Source organism: Solanum verrucosum, unplaced genomic scaffold, assembly GCF_900185275.1.
Source record: "Solanum verrucosum unplaced genomic scaffold, falcon-dt-bn FXZP01000894.1, whole genome shotgun sequence".
Taxonomy (NCBI): Eukaryota; Viridiplantae; Streptophyta; class Magnoliopsida; order Solanales; family Solanaceae; genus Solanum; species Solanum verrucosum.
In genome coordinates this window covers 47,996-65,512 of record NW_026019772.1, presented here as the reverse complement: position 1 = coordinate 65,512, position 17,517 = coordinate 47,996, and the positions used below count along the sequence as shown (strand labels likewise).

At 36.1% G+C, this 17,517-nt stretch overlaps 2 protein-coding genes across 2 annotated transcripts; one reads left to right on the top strand and one right to left on the bottom strand.

The window, feature by feature from the left end:
* The first annotated feature begins 3,524 nt into the window (after positions 1 to 3,524).
* Positions 3,525 to 4,082, top strand: LOC125810033 (dirigent protein 22-like). The gene has a single exon (XM_049489581.1). The coding sequence runs from the start codon at positions 3,549 to 3,551 to the stop codon at positions 4,080 to 4,082; it is 534 nt and encodes a 177-aa protein (XP_049345538.1). The 5' UTR covers positions 3,525 to 3,548.
* A 909-nt stretch (positions 4,083 to 4,991) lies between these two features.
* Positions 4,992 to 17,228, bottom strand: LOC125809701 (uncharacterized). The gene is made up of 3 exons (XM_049489333.1): positions 17,073 to 17,228; positions 16,063 to 16,519; positions 4,992 to 5,341 (listed from the first exon to the last, which is right to left on the bottom strand). The coding sequence occupies exons 1-3, from the start codon at positions 17,226 to 17,228 to the stop codon at positions 4,992 to 4,994; spliced, it is 963 nt and encodes a 320-aa protein (XP_049345290.1).
* Between the last annotated feature and the right edge of the window lie 289 nt (positions 17,229 to 17,517).

Here is a 17,517-nt window from a genome sequence, read left to right as displayed (position 1 = left end):
GTTTGTATACTTCACATCTCATTTGTATAATTTGCGGCTACGCTTGTATAATTCGTGTATTTTTGTATAATTGTGTAATATAAAGTCTAGAATTTTACAAATATGATAAAACTTGAAATAACAAATTGATACTAACATAAACATATGAACTTTAAACAATTATACAATTACATTATATTATATAAATTAATTATACAAAATTCGAAAACTACACGTTTATACAAACTTTAAAAGGTTATACACAAAAAGATTGAATGTAAATGGTGACAAAACTGAAAAATCAAAGGAAATCATCGTCATATACAAATATAAAACATCATAAACAAGAACAATTGCTAGTAGTGAATTATACAAATGTGGCGAATTATACAAATATGGCTAATTATACAACTCGAAGTCAGCCCACGTAATTAATAGTTAATGTTAGTCGCGAGAGATAATTATAGCAAACTATAGCTATGATGAGTAATTAAATAATATAAGTTTGCTTAACCACGTAATTTTCCCTGGGCTCTTAGTCAATCTGTTTTCTTGTTCTTTAATTTGTTTTTTTTCGTAATCCTTCATTATCGTATTTAATAATGTGTTGTCTTGAGTATGAATATTTTAGATATATTGCAGGATATACTCAAATATTCAAATTTATGATTTCTATGACTAATTATATTATGGGAAAATTATATGGTTAAGTAATTATTTACTAGTTAATTAGTCATCATAGTTATAGTTTTAGTTAATTACAAGCCACTCGCAACCAATATTTCGTGATAATTACGTGGGATGGAGTTTTGAATTTGTATATTTTGCACATTTGTAGAATTCGGAATGTGTATAATATAATTTGTATAACTGTTTAAAGTTTAGATGTTTGTGTTTGTATAAATTCGTCATTTTGAGTTTATACAAAAATAGCTCAATTATACAAACGTACCCGCGAATTATACAAACTCACCCATGCATTATACAAACGCGCGAATTATACAAATCTGCGTATTATACAAATGAGGCAGTTTAAATTATAGCTACAACCCGTAAATAGGCAAACATTATACAAACCCGCGAATTATACAAATCTGCGTATTATACAAATGAGGCAGTTTAAATTGTAGCTACAACCCATAAATAGGCAAACTATAGCTATGAAGCATAATTAAATTTATTATAGTGGCTATTTGTGAAAAATTCCCCTATGATTATATTATCTTAGTAGTTCCGTATTATTATTATTATTTTTTCTCATGTTATTCTTTATTAATTGAATTAATAAAATATATATATATATATATATATATATATATATATATATTAATTGAATATGACTATTTTAGATATACTACCAAGATATAGTCAAATTCATATTTTATATAACTGATTAATATCATCTTATCTTATAGAGAAAATGGTCTAAAGCCCCTCTAACCTATATCCGAAATTTTAACTACATACTCCAATTTTACGGGTGTTCTATCACTCCCTCTGAACATTTTATTTGTCTATTTACTACACATTTGAGTGCTGACCTGTCATAGGAGGTGAGAACACCTTCTCTAGGTGCGTGAGAAGAGGCAATAGCCTTAAATTTTGACGAAAAAAAGTGTACTTCTCCAATGGTCATCTTCCCCAAGTTAAATAAACCATTTTTCCTTCTTCCCCACCATTAACCCTTGTTCCTTTTTAAAAAAAATTCACGTTTTTCTTTCAATTTAAGGTAGGTTTTAATTGTTTATGCTCATTTCTACTTTAAATCTTGAAGTTAGGATTTGTAATCTACTCCAATTTCTTATTTAGGGTCTCTAATTTGAATTTTGAATTTTCTCGAAATTCGTTAAAAATGGCAATTGAAAACTTGAATAAGCTTTGTATGGATGAATACACACAAAAATGCTTCAATCATCACCATAAATGCTTCGATTCAAATGGAGAAAAGGAGTTGAAAAGCTTCTCTTTGGGGTTTCTTACGTTTTTAGGAGAGAAATAGAGAAAAAAAATAAGAATTGGGGGTTGAAGTGGGTAGGGACCCGCGCGTGCAAACACGTTTATGTGGACTGGGCAGCACTCAAGTGTGTAGTAAATAGACAAATAAAATATTCGGAGGTGATAAGACACCCGTAAAATTGATGTGTGTAGTTGAAATTTCTGATATAGATTTGAGGAGGGGGGAGGGGTTAGACCATTTTCTCTATCTTATACTAACAGTTTTCTTACCCGAAATTGATTACCAAAATGAGTTTCTTTAAAGATAGACAATTTAGTGTAACTTATCATGCATATTCACTATAGTCTGACTGTTGTTTAATTAATATTCTATTCCTTTGTAAAACTCAGAGAGATGTTATTTTTAATGAATACTATGCTCAAGTGAAACATGTCAACATCAAAGGAAACGACGTAATCTTCCAGAATCAAAGCCATTTACTCTGAACAACTGTAATGTACCATCTAAAACTATTCGCACATTTTTCTGTGCCTTTGTGTTCAATTATGAGTACAGAAATTACTATAAATTATAATCAATTGTAGTAGGTTTACACCTAACAATTTAAATGCATTTTTTAAAGTGGTACCATTCAATTAAATTATTGGACCAAAACATAAATTACTAAAACCTAAAAGGGGGGGGGGGTATATATTTGTGAAAAAGAAAGGGAGAATAACTAGCTTTCTAAATTCTATCTAAAATAAGAATTCCCACTAAAAAACAAAAGAGAGTATCGAACCTATACCATTCTATATTTGTCACTAATTGCTTTTCTTAGTTATAATCAGTGAGATGTTGACACAATAATCTTTAAATTATAAGATTCTTAGAAACGATCATATTCTCAAACAACATTTTCAAAGTTTGAATAAAACATTCCGTTCATTTCAATTTCTGTCAATTTATTTGACCGAACACCGAATTTATGAAAAAAATAAGGGAATAATGCATAAGTACCCCCAGCCTATGCCCAAAATCCCTGAGACACATCTAACATTTACTAAGGTCCTATTAACCCCCCACCCCCCGAACTTATTTTTTAATTAATTTTCTACCCCCTTTTCTGCCTACGTGGCACTATCCTTGAAAAAATTGTCAACACGCGCTGGGCCCACAAGATAGTGCCACGTAGGCCGAAAAGGGATAAAAAATTATATATAAAATAAGTTCGGGGGATAATAGGACCTTAGTAAATGTTAGGTGTGTCTCAGGGATTTTGGGCATAGGCTTGGGGGTACTTATGCATTTTCCCAAAAAATAAAAATATTTGAAACTTCTGATCTTAAATATGTCATAATATTTGTACTACTATAAACGCTTTTCAGTAAGGTAAAATGAATACTTTAAATTATCTTATTTTTTCATTTTGAATAAACTAAAAAAATAAATATATAGATTCACATAAGTTGAAACCAATGGAACATAAAATACACCAAATTCGTTGTTCTTGAAACAATTACCCCCCCCCCCCCCACCCCCCACCCAACCCCCAAGTTGCATAATAAATACCAACTCAATTTTACCAAAATCAAAGCACAAAATAACACAAGAATCAAAAGTGACATACCCCATGGCAACAAATTCAATCAAGCTATCCCTCATTTTTCTTCTAACAATTTTCATAACCTCAAAGGCCATATTACATGACCAACTTAAAGAAACAAACATGACACTATATTTTCAAGATTGGTCTGGTGGTCCAAATGCTACTGTGCTACAAATAACAGGCCATCAAGATCATGGTCTTCTAAGTTTTGCCAAATTTGGTTCTGTTTTCGTTACTGATGATCCAATAACACAAGCCTTCGATAAAAACTCTGCGGAAATCGCTAGAGCTCAGGGCATATATGTTACGTCTGCATTGGATGGCAAAATTTCTCATGTGTTAATATCGATTATTTTCACCAATAATGAATATAAAGGTAGCACTTTGGAAATTCAAGGTGCTAGTCCTCAATTTGAAAGAGTAAGAGAAGTGGCAATTGTTGGTGGTACTGGAAAATTTAGACTTGCTCGTGGATATGCAACTTTTGAGACTATTCACTTTGATTTGGCAATTCATTACGTTGTTATTCAGTGTAATGTTACCATTTTACATTACTAATTGGCAGACTACAAAATAAACTGAAAAGTGTACTGCCGTTTAATTTATTTCCGATTTTATTTGTCGATGTAAAGGCTACCTAGCTAGAACAACAACAACAACATACCAATGTAATTCTACATGTAGAATATGGAGAGGAAAAATTGTACACAAACCTTACCCATATCTCACTCATGGAGGTAGAGAAAGGCTAGCTTGAACTTTCTAAGTAATTGCTGATTTTTATATTTATAATAATAATAAGTATAATCTTTTGGCCAGATATTTTTTGCCTATACATTTTAAGAATGTCTACCATTTCCAAGTTGACTTATAAAATTCTACCAAAATCTCTGAACGGTTGGGTGAGATTTATTCACTGCGTCAATTCTTGTATACATCAATTTTTTTAATGTATATACAGTAGATGTTATATCTCTTTTTAACTTATTTGTGAATTTAGTTATTTCTTTATATTTTGTATTATATTAGTAAATTTTTTGGCTCTCATACTTCTTTATGGAAAAAAAAAAACACGTTACTTGCAATGTGGATTTAACATATACATTTCAAATTCCAATAGAAGGAATAAACTTGAGCTAGCTATTTAACTTACCTAATTAAAGCTTTTAGGAGTAGTTGATAATGATAATGGGAATTAAAGGAAATACTTGTCATAAATAGGATCGACGTATGTAGTGTTAATTACTCTTTCATCAAAACATAAAGAAGAAATTAAACATATATATATAAGATGAAAAACAATGAATTTATTTATTTTCTTAATATGAGGATGATACAATAATGGGAATTAGGGAAAACACAATGCATGCAAAAGCTAGTAAATTCAAACTTATTTGCTTAATTACCAAAACAACGTGACATAATATCTCGATACTACCAAGTGTAGCTATTAGGCTACAAGAGATTTTATGTACGGCCATTATTACCACCACCACCACCAAACCCGGTCCCTATTCCAACACCTTGACCACCTCCACCTCCAGCTCCAACTCCTATACCAATGCCCATACCAAATCCGCCACCCATTCCTCCAGCACTCGCACCTTCCATTCCCCCTCCCAATCCTCCTAACCCTCCACCCCCGCCAAAACCACTACCATAGCCTGACCCTCCTCCTGCTCCTCCTCCTCCTCCACCACCACCACCTCCTCCTCCTCTAGAACCACCTCCAGCTCCAAATCCTCCACCATATCCATAACCATTTCCGGTACCTCCCCCACCACCACCACCTCCACCACCACCTCCTGTTCCAAATCCTGCTCCGAATCCACTACCATAACCTGACCCTCCTCTACCACCACCACCACCACCTCCACCTCCTCCTCCTCCTCCACCACCACCACCTCCTCGACCTCTCCTTGGACTATGTACACCCCGTCCAGCACAACCTCTCCTACCATATCTACAACCGTTATTATAACCCACCTTTGACTCTTCAAGGCTATGATCATCACCAAAAGTGACAGCACTCATTTCCAAGAAAATGATCAAGAAAAGAAGTAACCCTACAACCCAATTGTAAGAAGAAGAACCCATGACTATGATCACAAAGATTCTCACTCAGAGTTTATGAAAGTATGTCAGGTTACTTGTGCACTTCCTCATTCAGAGTTTATGAAGGTATATATAGGCGTAATCACTCGTCAGTGGAAGCAATTAAGGTTTAAAATGTGCTAGGCTGTATGCATGGTTATGCCTTTTGAGCAGTTGGGGAAGTGGCGTGGACATTAAATGAACCAATCATTTGTGTCAAAAAGATAATTACATTGCTGGCTAGGCTACAACGTGAAGCTATTGAACCTATGTACTGTATGATTTAGGTCCCATTTTTTTTTATCGATCAATAGATTTTTAATTTTATTAGAAAATATTAGGTGCTTTGTGTTGGGAAATTGTAACAATGAATATATTATTTCTTCATAATCAAGTATAAGTAATGCTTGAGTTGAGATTTATAGAGCAGTTGTTAGATCGACTATGTTGTACGCGTAAAGTGTTGGTCAGTCAAGATGTTCACTAAATAAAGGTATTAGAGGTAAGGATGTTTAGATGGATGTGTTGACTATCTAGGAGTAACAAGATTAGGAACGGAGATATACAAATAAGGTAGGGAATAGCTCTTTCGGTGGACAAGAGGCATGAAGCGGAACTGAGATGGTTTGAACATGTACCGAAGAAGAGGAGTACATATGTCATAGTCAGGAGGTGTGAGAGGCGGTGATAAGTTACAAGCGAGGTAAAAGTAGATTGAGAAAGAATTGAGAGAGATGATTAAATATAATATGACAGAAAAGTTGAGCTTACTTTTTGGTGACTATAATCCTTGCAAAAATAACTAGTTGTCAGATGTAATTTTTTGGAATTAATTTTAGGTTCAGTTCTATTTTGCAGCTAAGATTTTGAAGTCAAAGATATGACAATATCCACTTCCTTCTATATGATTGGTGCTGATTTTTTTAGGATTAATACAACAATTAGGGATTACTTTCTTTTTTACTCCAATTTATACCGCTAGACAAGAGTGTCTGACGGCCTTTTATTAAAAGATACAAAATCTCATGAATCAGTAAGGGTTAGAGTTTATTTTATTAATCTTTAATAAGTAACGAACTTCTACTAATTAACAAGCGTGACTAGGGATATATTACTGGGAAATTAATTTTAAAAAATAATTTACCTGGACCTGACCCAAATATAGAATAGCATAGGTCAAAAATTAAGATAGACAGTTAGTAGTTAGTAAAAATTATCTCTTTTTCTAGTGGTAGATTAGAGTTCTAGTCTAGAACATCTATATATATATATATATAGATATATATATATATATATATCAGTGTTATTATTAGTATGCTAAAATTATCTTAATCTTCAATTTTAGTACGTAGTATAATTTTTGTATCTTTTTATATTTATTTATCTTTACTATTTATTGTTAATATACTTTTTTATCATAATTTTTAATTTTACTTTTGTATTTTTTTTCAAATTTATTTTGGAAAATTATTTTTTGAACCATAAATCTATCGGAAACTGTTTTCGTGTCCTTAAATATATATATCTATAAAGCCTATCTAAATTTCACTCACATAATTATATTGAATATGTTATTGTTATTATATACTGGTGCAAAAATTTTTGAACCATGAATCTATTGGAAACTATTTTCGTGTCCTTAAATAAATATATAGCGCCTATATAAATTCTACTCACACAATCATATTGAATATGTTATTGTTATTATATAGTGGTGCAAAATTCTTGCTCACCCCCATACGGTAATCTGTACCAACATAACTGACAGCTAACTGCCTACTTTCAATTTGTCTTTTATGAGCAACCAAGTTAGATAGAATAGAACTATTGAAAGATCAATACTGTTCCTTATTATAGAAAACTAAGGGTCCAATCTTCCAAATTGAAATTAAAGACATTTATTTTGAACAACTGTAATGGACCATGTAATATTATTTCCACATCTGTTTACCCCTTGGCTCTTCATGTTCGATGAATAAGGAGAATATTATTTTCTCCGTTTCATTTTACGTCATATTTGTTTATTTAATATGATATTTTTAAAAAGATTATCAAAATTTATGGTCTAAAACAATTTTAGATGGTTGTGTGATAGAATTTCATTTTATCATTGAGAATAAAATGAATTTTTAAAGTTAAATTATTTATAATTATAGTAAAATAACATTCTTTTTAAAAATAGCTAAAAAGGAAAATATGTCATATAACATGGAAGAGAGAAAATAGAAACTATACTTAATCAATGTAAGGATAGATCTTGAGTTTAACTCAACCCAAAAAGTTAGCTTCTGAGAAGAGGATTGTCCAACTCTATATAAGGTGACCAAATTCCTATCCCTATTCGGATGTGAGAATTCTTAACGATCAATTGTAGTAGGTTGCATGTCATGCTCCGAGCCTACACCCTGGGCAGGACTGACACTCGAGTTCTACAATCTATTGATGCATAACAGGCATGAAGCCAGTCCATACCTAGAATGACATAAAAAACTACCATGTCCAACTCAACTACGTCAGCCATGATACTCTTGTGATTGACGGAAAATGGTACAATCACGATAGACTCTCTCTGCTAGAATAGATTCACCAGCAGGTGTAGAAACACTGAAGGGCTCAAGAAGTTGCTTAGGAAGAACATCAAAATTGAAGGCTTGGATCATACCAGTGACAACATCTGGCGAATCCTCTTGCTCTTAGCGACTAGTGATAGCATAAAGACGGTTTCCTCCTCCGCTTGCCCTTGAAGTAGCTCATCTAGATACAGCTCTGTCTGGTAGAGCAACTGAAAAAGGCTGGGCTCCATTGTCTCCATTACCATTACTCTGCATGTTCTTAGGACACTCTCTTATAAAATGACCGTTCTGGCCACACTTGAAGCAACCAGTGAACCATCACGACACACCCCTGAGTGACTTCTACCACACTTAGCACATGCAGGAGTCTTAGTACCCTCTTGTGCCTTACTACTTTGCGAATGCGCAGGTCTACCTTTGAAGTTCTGAGAATTCTGACTATTGTACTCACATTTGTACAATAGGTAGTGGTAAGGTCTGCATACACTCTACCCTCCCCAGACCCCACTTAGTGGGATTTCACTGGGTATGTTGTTGTTTGTTTGTTGTACTCACATTTGTTCCTTGGTGCAGGGGCACTAGCAGATGATAGAGAATGTCCTTTCTGCTTATGTTGGAAAGAAGACCGGTTCACATTACTCTTTTTGATGCCCGAATTCATTCCCTGATGTCTTAGCCCTCTTATTCTTAAACTTTTCTCTATCCTTCAGCTGGTCCTCCTCAACTTGTTACACATGGATCATCAGTCTTGTTATGCCCATGTAACCTATTAGCATGGCTACCTTACTTGACAAATGAGTCAACCCAACAACGAATAAACTCATCCTACTCCTTATGTTAACAACCATATCTTTGCTTCTGTTAGCTCACGGGGAAAGAAATGCCCCATGAAAGCACTCTCAAACAATCCAACTCACAATCGATTACGTGCAAGCACGAGTTAGAAAGAAACTTTTTAGAGATAAAAACTCTAACGCACGAAATGAGTATGAAAGAAGTGAAGGAATTTCCTAAATGTTTTAGCCTCATAATTATAGATGTGGCATGCTTCACACCGATAACTAGGACTCTACAGATTCGGCTTCATGGGCCCCTTAGGACTCTTGAACTTTGTGCTTTTATACCAAGTTTTTTACGCTTCGAGCCTACACCCTGGGCGAGACTGACACTCGAGAACCATTGTTGTCCCCAAGCGAACCCTTGGCCTAACTTTCTTACTCAGCGGAAGACTTTACTCAAGATAAATACTTTTAAAATAGTACACTAAAACGTTCAATAAATAACTGAGAATACAATAAATAACATTCACTGCCAAAGTGGCAACTCAAGTCTCAGCTTAACTGAAAAGGAAAAGTAAAGACTCATGAACTAACATTAACTAACTCTGTCTATGAAGACTCTAAACTCTGAAGGATATCGGGACAAGACCCCCGATCATCCTAACAACTGAAATAAGCAAGCAATAAAACAAAACATAACCAAATGGATCATCCGGAAAGCAATAAGGCTCACCAACTGACTCTGAGTGCTCAATAGGATCAACGATGCGCTGGATGCTGATCTTGATTACATGTGTCTGCATCATAATAAGATGCAGAACAAATGGCATCAGTACATTGAATGTACGAGTATGCGAGAGAAATTCTAAAACAGAACATAAGCTTGAAAGGAAGTGAAGAACTTACCTGGCTCAACTGAACTTAACTGAAATGAACTGAACTGATTTCAATACAAAGTAGTGTATATAAATGCAATATAAAGAAAAGCTTTAAAACATGGTTTTTAACTCTGTGTATTTAGAAATACAATAATAACTCTGTATGTTTGCAAAGATACAATATGAACTCTGTTTGTATATGAAAATACAAATATTTCTGATGTATATAAAAATACAAAATACTACTTTGGGAGTTTCTCTAACTGATGACCATCACTTAAGAGCTATCGTGATGATACATCATTTTGTCTCACGCTATCAAGGACGTCCTATACCTTGCCGGGGGTATAGAACATGAACTACTAAGTGAGTCCACTAGTCTATGCTAAAATGCACTAAAGGAATCATCTAAAAAGTATGACTTTTTTTCTACCCATGATGGCTACATGGTTTATGGCTGTCACGCCCAGAGCCTACACCTTGGACATGGTCGGCACCCGAACACTATTATTGACCTCAAGCGAACTATTGGTCTGACTTACTGACCCAACAAAAAACTTTAAACATGCTTACTATGATCAAAGTGAACTACTCAAATAATTTTAGTGAAATAACTCAAAATGTTTAATAGTCAACATTCAACTTGGCCAAAATGGCAATTCAAGTCTTAACATATGAAATGATAATGTAAAAACATCTGACTACTAATTGTCTATGAAGCCTCTAAAACAAAGAGGGATGTCGGGACATGACCCCCGATCATCCTAACAAGACTAAAAAACAAATAAAGGAGTCCTCCGGAATGCAAAGAGGCTCACCAACAGACTCTGAATGCTCAAGCTGGATCAACGAGGCGCTGGATGTTAATCCTGGTTACCTGCGTCTGCATCATAAAATGATGCAGACCAACTGGTATCAGTACATTAAATGTACGAGTATGCGAGTTGGAATGTTAAACAATACATAGGCTTGAAAAGATTCTGAAAGAAACATTTACCTGGCTCTTCTAAACTCATGAATAACTCAACTCATAATAAAGCAATAACAAACATGCAATATATGAAAAGCTTTATAAAACAATATATGAGAAACTTTATATAACTCAATATATGATCCTTTATTGCCCATGATGGCTACATGGTTTATAGAGACTTGAGTTAATATGAATTTTCATCCCCATATCGGTGCTCAATACTACTCCCAAAATATACTTAGCTCATATGATTTAAAATCAAAACTTCTTTATTTTGTTTGAGATAATTACTCAAAACTTTAGCTTAAAAGCTCTCTTGGAAATCGATGTTTCCCTTTCTTATTCAAATGTGAAAACATTTAAAACTCTTGGGAATACTTAGTTCGGTTATAGCTTTTTGAGAAATGAACTCAACTTTTTACTCTTTGCTTAAATTGAAACTTAAGTCTTAAAACAAGGTTAAACCGTTTGTTAAAGACTTTTGAAAACTTTAAAAACTTTGATTTGACTTGATTCTTAACTTCTCTTGACTTTGATCCTAACTTTCCTTGAATTGGATTATGGATTCAAGGTTCATGATCTCATGTTTATGGAAGATTTCATGATGATTAAATGTACCTTAGAGTGTTGGAATCAACTAGAAAACATAGGTACATTGCTAAGAAACTAGTACGAAAGATTAGGGAAGAAATGGGAAAGACTGGCGACCTTGGCGCTCTGAGAGGCGCGGGGCGCCAGAGCACAAACTTCAAAGCTGAAGTTGTGGCGCTCTGGCTGGCGCGTCGCCCCAAGCCCTTGCCCAGAAAATTCTCGATTTTTCTTGCTCGTTTTTCATCTCTAAACCCTCTAAACTTCAATGGTTCTTTCCCCCAAACACTTAGAATCATTTGTACCCTCAATATACATCAGATTCTACTTGAAAAAACACAACTAACAACATGAATCAATCTCAAGACAACTCCAACAACACAACCCACAAGAATTCAAACGAATTTCATCAAGAACTCAAAGATTTACTTTCAAATCTAATAATTTCGCAGAAATTGAATCATGATTGGCGCATGGGTGAACTAACCCAATGCTATGTGATCTCACATACCCGGTAGTAATAAATCCTTGGTGAAAACCACAACTAAATGGATCGATCTTGATGAATCTTGCCCTTTCTTCTTCTTTCTCCTCTTTTCTCCTTTCTCCAATCCCTAGCGTAAATTTCCAACTTCTAAAATTGACTAAAATCTTATTTGACCCATATTAAACTCCTAAAAATGGATTAAAATAATAGGGCAAGGAAATGACTAAAATACCCTTAAAAATCCGGATTGGACATTTCCTTATTCCAACAGCCCAACTTCCAAAGGGCATAACTTACTCATACGAATTCGGAATCGCGCAAACTCGGTGGAGTTGGAAAGATCATTCCAAGATATTTCCAACCATATCTGGAAGTAGACCTAAATCATTCTTAGCTAGGAGTTATGACCGTTTGAAGTTGACCAAAAACTCATTTTTCCTAACTTAAACAAATTTCCAGATTTGTCACTATTTCCAAAAACGATTATTTCAAGTTCTTAGCTTCTTCCTAGCTATTTCAAATTTCGAGATGTTACAATATCTCCCCCTTGGGAACATTCATCCTCGAATGAGATTACTCCTACTGGGTTAAGAGTGGTAACATCAAGTTAAAACACCCAACAAGCACAAGCAAATGCAAACAAACAACATACTCACTCATAATTTAGACAGTACTAAGAAGAGAATTAGTACCTTGGTCTGCATTTTCTCCGGACTCAAAGATATGTGGGTATCTTTTCTTCATATCCTCTTCAGCTTCCCAAGTAGCTTCCTCAACAAATTGGTTCCTCCAAAGAACTTTGACTGATGCTACTTCCTTAGCCCTCAACTTGCGAACTTGGCAATCTAGAATCCGAACCGAAATTTCCTCATACAATAAGCTGTCCTTGATCTCAATATTTTAAGTTGGTATGATCAATGAAGGATCGCCCGTGCACTTCTTCAACATGGAGATATGAAACACCAGAGAACTGTTGCTAGCTCTTGTGGTAGCTCCAACTCATAAGCTACATTGCCCATTATTTTGGATATTCGGTAAGGCCCAATATATCGGGGACTAAGTTTCCCCTTTTTACCAAACCTCATAACACCTTTCATGGGTGAAACCTTTAGATATACCCAATCATCTACTTCGAACTCTAACGCCTTTCTCCTAACATCAGTGTAGGATTTCTGACGACTTTGTGCCGTTTTCAACCTCTCTTGAATTACTTTAACATTCTCCATAGCTTGATGAACTAAATCTGGTCTTATCAACAATGTTTCACCAACTTCAAACCATCCAATAGGAGATCTGCATTTTCTCCCATAACGAGCTTCATATGGAGCCATTTGGATGCTAGAGTGGTAACTATTGTTGTAAGCGAATTCAATAAGGGGTAGGTGATTATCCCAATTACCTTTGAAGTCGATCACACAGGTCCTCAACATATATTCTAATGTCTGAATAGTGCGCTCTGCTTGCCCATCTGTCTAAGGATGAAAGGCAGTACTTAAGTTCACTTTCGAACCCAAACCTTTCTGGAAAGATTTCCAGAACTGTGCAGTAAATTATGCACCTCTATTTGAAATAATGGAGACTGGGACTCCATGAAATCTTACCACCTCTTGAATATATAACTTGGCATAATCTTCTGCTGAATGGGTAGTCTTTACCGCAGAAAATGGGATGATTTTGTCATTCTGTCGACAATCACCCAAATAGAATCATGCTGTTTGCAAGACCTTAGCAAGCCTGTGATGAAATACATATTAATCATCTCCCACTTCCATTCCGAAAGTTCTATATTCTGCACCAAACCACCGGGCCTTTGGTGCTCTACTTTAACTTATTGGCAATTTGGACACTTATCAACAAATTCTGCAATGCTCTTCTTTATATTATTCCACCAATACAGTTCTTTCAAATCACGATACATCTTTGTGGAACCCGAATGAATGGAATATCTAGAGCTATGAGCCTCTTCCATGATCCTCTCTTGGAGTCCATCCACCATTGGTACGCACGATCTACCTTGATATCTCAGTACGTCATCTCCTCCTTGTTCAAAAGCTGATACTTTTTGCTTAACAACATTTGCCTTCAACTCAACTAAAATAGGGTCTTGGTCTTGCTTGCCTTTTACTTCTGATACTAATGATGACTCGGCCCTATTCGTTACCGTTATACCTCCTTCTGTGGAATCCATTAGTCGAACTCCTAGGCGTGCAAGTCTGTGCACATTTTTTGATAACTCCCTCTTTTCTTCCTCAACATGGGCGGTGCTACCCATAGACAACTTGCTTAACGCATCAGCAACCATATTAGCCTTACCTGGGTGGTAAAGAATACTCATGTCATAATCCTTGAGTAATCTAACCACCTCCTTTGTCTGAGATTAAGCTATTTCTGGGCGAATACATACTGAAGGCTCTTATGATTAGTAAATATATCAACATGAACACCATACAAATAATGATTTCATCTCTTCAAAGTGAATACTACAACAACCAATTCTAAGTCATGGGTTAGGTAGTTCTTCTCATGAACTTTCAACTGTCGGGAAGCATAAGCTATAACTTTGCCATTCTGCATTAAAACATAACCCAAGCCAACTCTAGATGCATCACAATACACCACAAAACCTTGAGTACCTTTCGGTAAAGTTAAAACTGGGAAGTAGTCAACCTTTTCTTCAATTCCTGAAAGTTTTTCTCACAAACTTTAGACCATTGAAACTTCACTGTTTTTCGAGTCAACTTCGTCAAAGGGGACGAAATGGATGAAAAACCCTCTACAAACCTTCTATAATAGCCAGGTAAACCCAAGAGACTCCTAATATCCGTTGGAGATGTGGGTCTAGGCCAATTCTGCATTGCCTCAATTTTCTGAGTATCAACTTTAATTCCCTCTCCAGACACAATATGGCCTAAGAATGCCACAAACTCAAGCCAAAACTCACACTTAGAGAACTTGGCATACAACTCCTTATCTTTTAAAGTCTGAAGAACTATTCTGAGATGGCTAGCATGATCCTCTTCATTCCTTGAATAGATTAGTATGTCATCAATAAAGACGATAACAAACATATCTAAGTAAGGTTTGAAGACTCTATTCATAAAGTCCATGAACGCTGCTAGTGCATTAGTGAAATCGAACGACATGACCAGAAACTCATAATGACCATAACGGGTCCTGAATGCTGTCTTTGGAATGCCACATTCCCTTACTTTCAACTGGTAACCTGATATGAGGTCAATTTTTTAGAAACAGGAAGCACCTTGAAGCTGATCGAAAAGATCATCAATTCTCAGTAGATGATCTTTATTATTGATGGTAACATTGTTCAACTGACGGTAATCTATACACATCCTAAGGGGATCATTTTTCTTTCTCACAAACAAAATCGGAGCGTCCCAAGGTGAGACACTTGGTCGAATGAAGCCCTTATCTAGGAGATCTTTCAACTGTTTTTTCAACTCTTTCAACTCTGCTGGTATCATCCTATATGGAAGAATAGAGATAGGACGGGTATCTGGAAGAATATCTATATCGAAGTTTATCTCTCTTTCAGGATGGACTCCAGGTAGATCATCTGGAAAGACTTCTGGATACTCTTTTACTATAGGAACTGACTGGATATGAGGTATCTCAACACTAGAGTCATTAAATCGGATTAAGTGATAGACACATCTCTTAGAAAATAACTTTCTTGCCTTAAGGTACGAAATGAAACGACCCTTAGGCACTGTTGAACTACTTTTCCACTCTAAGACTGGCTCACTTGGAAACTGGAACTTGGCAACTCGAGTTCTACAATCAACTGAGGCATAACAGGCATGAAGTCGGTCCATACCAAGAATGACATCAAAATCTAACATGTCTAACTCAATTAAACCATCCATAGTACTCTTGTGATTGACGAAAATGGGACAATCACGATAGAATCTATCTCCTAGAATAGACTCACCAACAGGTGTAGAAACACTAAATGGTTCACTAAGTTGCTTAGGAATAACATCAAAATTCATAGCAACATAAGGAGTTACAAACGACAAACTCGCTCCTGGATCTAGAAAAGCATAAATAGTAAAGTCAAAGACTTGAATCATACCAGTGACAACATCTGGAGAGTTATCTTGCTCTTGGCGACTGGTGATTGCATAAAAGGTGGTTTGTTTCTCCACCGGCATCGAAATTAGCTCCTCTAGGTGCAGCCCTGTCTGGTGGAGCAACGGATGAAAATTGGGCCCTATTGCCCTGGTTTCCACTATCTTGCCTGTTCTTAGGGCACTTTTTCATTAAGTGACCCTCTTGCCCACACTTGAAGCAACCTGTTTGTCCATCACGACGCTTACCTTGGTGGGTTTTACCACACCTAGAACATGCAGGAGCCCAGTTACCTTCTTGTGCTACACTACCCTGAGACTGTGCAAGTCTAGCTTTGAAGTTCTGCGAATTCTGGCCATTATACTCACCTTTGTTTCTGGGTACAGATGCACTAACAGATGATGGAGCAGGTCCCTTTTGCTTTTGTTGAAAGGACGAACGATTCACGTTACCCTTCTGTTGCCCGGACTCATTCCTGGTCTTAGCTTTCTTATTTCTGAATTCATCTCTATCCCTAAGCTTCTCTTCCTCAACCTGCTTCACATAAACCATCAACCACGAAATATTCATATCACATATAAGCATTGCAGCCCTACCTTCCTTACTCGACAGAGAAGACAACCCAGCCATGAACAAGCTCATCCTACTCCTCATATTCGCAACCATCTCCGGAGCATAGCGGGACAGTTGGGTGAACTTCAACCTATACTCATAAACACTCAAAGAATCCTGCTTCAGTGTTAGGAATTCTCGTACCTTAGCCTCTTTTAGTTCTCAGGGAAAGAAATGCCCCAAGAAAGCCTCATCAAAACAGGTCCAACTCACAGGTGGTGAATCCTCAGCTCTACCCCCTTTTCACTGGTCGAACCAAGTCCTAGCGACATTCTTCATTTGATATGCAGCTAGCTCAACTCTCTCAGTATTAGCAACAAGCATCACATTAAACACCTTTTTTCAGTTCATCTACAAAGTTCTCTGGATCCCCAGAAGTGCTTGAACCAGTGAAACTTGTAGGATTCATCCTCAAGAACTCACGAATCCTTGAAGTGTCAGCCCCTTCTTGTCGAGCTCTTCTTTGCTGCCCAACCTGGTTAGTCACAACTTGACTCAGCATCCTGATTGCTTCTCTAAATTCAGCATTAGTGACTTCCCCTTGAGGTTGCACTTCAGATGCATTTGGTAACTCTTTCTCCTCAACATTACACCTAGCAGGACGACCTCTAACAGCTCTTTGTGGAGACATGATTATCTGAAAACACGCGCAAGCACGAATTAGAAGGAAAATTTTTAGAGATCAAACTCTAACGCACGAAATGAGTGTGAAAGAAGTGAGAAATTTTCATAAGTGTCGCAGCCTCCTAGTCATATATGTGGTACGCTTTACACCGATAAATAGGACTCTACAGACACGGCTTCATAGACTCCTTAGGACTCTTGAACTCTGTGCTCTGATACCAGGTTTGTCACTCCCCGAGCCTACACCCTGGACGTGGCTGGCACACGAAGACCATTGCTGGCCTCAAGCGAACCCT